Below are 3,829 nucleotides of genomic sequence, written 5' to 3' on the forward strand. Positions count from 1 at the left end.
TTATTGGTCATCACACGGCACAAACAAGACGAGAAAAAGGAGTACTTTCATTTGAATCAGACACAAGCGGCAACTGCGCATTGGACAGTTTGGTTTAGTTGTGACGAATATGAGCAGAGAGGAGTGTTCTCTCAGTGAAAGTCAGATGAACCTCATGTATTAGTATTTATTTAAACAAAAGGCCTGCAGTATAGAAACTAAACAATCCTGCAATCGATGAATTCCTGTCTACGTGAAGCTCCAACACACCCCTCGTCCTCCTCATGGTTTGGTGGCGTCCTCCACCTCCTTGCTGGCTCTTTCCAAATCAGAGTAATACTCCAAGGCCCTTCGCACCGGCTCCAGGATATGTTGCTGCACAACAGAACACCGGTTAGCTTCACAAACCATCCATCAGTGTCAGAAAAACGCTCTTACCTCCAGGCAGGGGAAGAGCTTGGTGAGCTCGGTGAAGAGGGGCAGGAGGACAAATCGGATGAAGTTGGTCTGAGAGGACGGTTTGGACACCTTGTCTCGGTCCATGAAGGGAGTCACTGGAAGCCCTTTGAGTTTCTCTGAGTCGCTCTGCACCATTTCAACAGAAAAACCAAGAAGGAGTTATCTGGCATGAATCATTTTAGTCTCATCCAGGAGTCGTCTCCAGTCACTTCCTGTTTATTTAAACTGAGGATAGAGACCTGGTTGAAGAACTCCTGCAGCAGACAGTCCAGCCAGGGCTCGGCGACCTCCATCGGCCTGGCCTCGTTGGAGATGTCGCTCACCTTCACCATGATCTTCATCAGCTGCAAACAAGAGTGACACAGCTCTGCCTTGTTCCAGTATTTCAAAATAAGAGCTAGAATTTATAGTGGCACAGTTTGGAAGAGATAAAATATGGTTTGTCTTATACTTTCAGCACGCCGTGTGTTCTCTCACCACTTCCTTGTGGTCTTTGTTGGTGAAGTCGAACACCGGCTGCATGACTTTGAACTTGTTGAGGATTTCGTTGTGTCTCGCCATGTCGGTGGCCAGGATACACCTGAAAGCGTGAAAGATAATGTTGGACAGGCGTCTCGGCGTCAGTGTGGACGACAGGGAGAGCCGCGAGCTGGAATCTTACTTGATCATTCCTCCTCGGATGTGTTTGTACTGCTCACTGCTCAGGTTTTTAAGGATGTTGCACTCTGGCTGCAAACAGAAGGTGCATTTAGAACATGTGTTTATTATTTAGCTGCTTCAATATTTAAAGGGTAGTTTTTTTTTTTTGTACCTTAGACAGGATGCCAAAGGCGACGGCACAGTGGTGGTTTTCCAGCGGTGAGATGTCATTGTAGCGTAGAGCCAGGTCGGTCTGAGCGTTGATCTGTGAGAGGAACATCAGTGAGGAACCGTACTTGACTGTAAGGTGGATAACGTGTGGTGAGATTGTGAGGCGACCTGGTAGACGTTGTTGTAGCCGGGGTGGTCGAGGTCGTGGCACAGAGCCGAGGTCAACATGATCAGCAGGTCGACTCGTCCTAGTTTGTTCCTGAGGTCAGTCAGCCAGATCAGCCCGTACATCTGCAGCAAAGAGACGTGGATTTTATTTCTGCTCTAACAGTGATTAGTTTCATCAGCTGTTTGTGTCTCTGTGATGATCCTCCTCGTACCATCTGAGTGACGCAGAAGCAGTGCTGGAAGTTGTGGAAGGGGATGTTGTTGTAGTGGCAGTACACCTCGAACAGGAAGTTCTGCAGGACGTCCAGCTCGATGTGGAACGCCGTCAGGAAGTCCAGGTCGGTGTACATCACCTGGAGCAGCACCAGCATCTCTGCCTCCTCCCACTGCCTGAGAACACACAGGTGTGAGAGGGTGACACAGGTGTGCGTCTCAGTCTGAGGGCGGGTTTTTGTCTTGATGCTCACCAGTTGTCAAAGATGGGAGTTTTCAGAAGTTCTCGTACTTCCCCCGTCACCTGCAGCGAGCTGTGGCAGCACAGAGAAGATGTCAGTGCTGCCCTCTGAAGGACAAACACAGTCACTGCATGAAACTGAGCCTGTACGTCAACTTCTGTAATTATCTGGGAAGAGTTCACCTCATGTTGAGGAACTTCATGCGGACTCGTTGGTGCTCCTCCTGCATGCTCAGCTGAGGCGTCTTGGGTTTCAGGGGGGACTTGGAGAAATGCTGGTTGCCGTCGCCCTTGAAGAGACCCATCCAGCTCAGGTGCTTCACGCTCTGACAGAGAAGACGAAGATGAACATTTACTGTTACTGTTCACCTTCTACTCAACATCAGCTCCAGCAAGAATCACCAACCTCCAGCTTCCTCTTAAAAGACTCCACCTGGCTCTTCAGTTCACAGATGACGTCCGGAGTCTTTCCCACATCTTCAATCACTTTGCTCTCCAGGTGATTCAGCCTGAGGGTGAGGACAGAACTGAACAGCTGATCCTGCTTCACCAGCATGCTTCAGCAGATCACCTTCACCAGACACTCACCTGTATTCCATGCTGTCCAGCTCCGGAGGCATCGGCACACCTGTAAAGAGACGCCAAACTGAAGAGAATAGTTTCCTTGAAATCACAACAAAACATGAATCGTTTTGAACCAGACCAAAATGAGAAGCTGGTTATATTCTAGTTGTGGAGGAGTGTAACAGATAAAGAAGGCACTGAGTCCGGTGTTTATTTAGCTTGTAGATGATTCTTCTTCTTCCCAGGTCTCATTTGAAGGATCTGTGGGAATCTAAAGATGTAGGAGTCCTCAGTATTTATCAGAAAAGGCTAATGCATGTATGTCTAAATAAATTAAAGTCTAATTCTTACTTTGTTTGACGCAGCCTTTGACCTGAAATATATATATATTTTTTGTCCACACAAAATTCAAAAGATACCATCTTTGTTTTGGAAGATTTTAGACTGAGGTTTAGGACGGCGTGAGGTGTCACAGGAGAAGCTGCTCACTCTGCAGATCGGACGCCACCGCCTCCAGACGGTAGTACGAGTCTGCACTGTTGGCCTCCAGCCGGGGGGAGATGTTCACCACGCTGCCGCTCAGGTTGTACATCTTCAGGATGTGGTGCGGCTCCGCCTCAGCAGCCGCCCGAAACAGATCTGTCAGACAGATATTAGTCAGGATTTAATTCATCCATCCACTACATAAAGCTGCTGTAAAGGTGAAATGTAACCGCTTACCTCTGCTGCAGGAAAATATTAAGATGCATTATTGTTTAGAAGAAGTTAAAAAGGAAAAGAAAATTCCTTTGTTTTTCTTTTCTTGCTTGGTATCAGAAACTTTAAGGTCAAGGGCCCAACTGTCACATGGTTTATTCATCACTGTCTCAAGATGACAGCAAACAGGACAAAGCTCTTTAACCTGTCAAAGCCACATGGACGTCAGACGCTCACACACAAGCAACACTAATGATCAGCGAAGATCAGAAACTATCCACCCTGCTCATTTTAATTTGACACCTTCATCTCTGGTTACATGAAATAATTAAAACAAAAGAAGTAGTTCTTACACTGTTTTATCGACTCTGCTTTGATGATGCATTTAAAGTCAGCAGGCCACGTCTTACCTTTGACGTCTGCAGCAGAGCAGTCGGATCCAAACTCAGCTTTCTCCAGCTTCCCGTTGACCGTAAAATAAATGATTTTTGTTGTCATCCCAGAGCCATGTGGGACATGACCAGCTCCAGAAATGAAAATGGGACCGTTTGACACTGACATGCACACCTTGAATGGGTAAGGAGGGCACCTGCAGCTGACAGGAGGCCCGCCCATCCCAACGCCCTCCCCTGGTCCTGCAGGGCGTCGTGCAGTACCTCGGTCCTGCCACCAGGCGTCGTCGTTCTGCGGGTTCCTTCA

General features: G+C 47.8%; 1 protein-coding gene across 1 annotated transcript; it reads right to left on the reverse strand.

Annotated features, from left to right (window-relative positions):
* Positions 1-67: 67 nt before the first annotated feature.
* Positions 68-3,673, reverse strand: LOC311509362 (high affinity cGMP-specific 3',5'-cyclic phosphodiesterase 9A-like). Its single transcript, XM_084574538.1, has 14 exons — positions 3,541-3,673; positions 2,924-3,073; positions 2,459-2,498; positions 2,277-2,379; positions 2,054-2,196; positions 1,884-1,943; positions 1,629-1,806; positions 1,417-1,539; positions 1,250-1,342; positions 1,100-1,167; positions 916-1,018; positions 678-782; positions 418-564; positions 68-354 (listed from the first exon to the last, which is right to left on the reverse strand). The coding sequence occupies exons 1-14, from the start codon at positions 3,626-3,628 to the stop codon at positions 262-264; spliced, it is 1,494 nt and encodes a 497-aa protein (XP_084430664.1). The 5' UTR covers positions 3,629-3,673; the 3' UTR covers positions 68-261.
* Positions 3,674-3,829: the final 156 nt, after the last annotated feature.

Source organism: Chelon labrosus (assembly GCF_963514085.1).
Source record: "Chelon labrosus genome assembly, chromosome: 24".
Taxonomy (NCBI): domain Eukaryota; kingdom Metazoa; phylum Chordata; class Actinopteri; order Mugiliformes; family Mugilidae; genus Chelon; species Chelon labrosus.

Coding starts and splice junctions, on each gene's coding strand:
- LOC311509362 (XM_084574538.1), bottom strand. CDS start 3,628: ATGACAACAAAAATCATTTATTTTACGGTCAACGGGAAGCTGGAGAAA. Junction 565..677: donor TGCAGGAGTTCTTCAACCAG/GTCTCTATCCTC, acceptor GAAATGGTGCAG/AGCGACTCAGAGAAACTCAA. Junction 355..417: donor AGCTCTTCCCCTGCCTGGAG/GTAAGAGCGTTT, acceptor TCTGTTGTGCAG/CAACATATCCTGGAGCCGGT.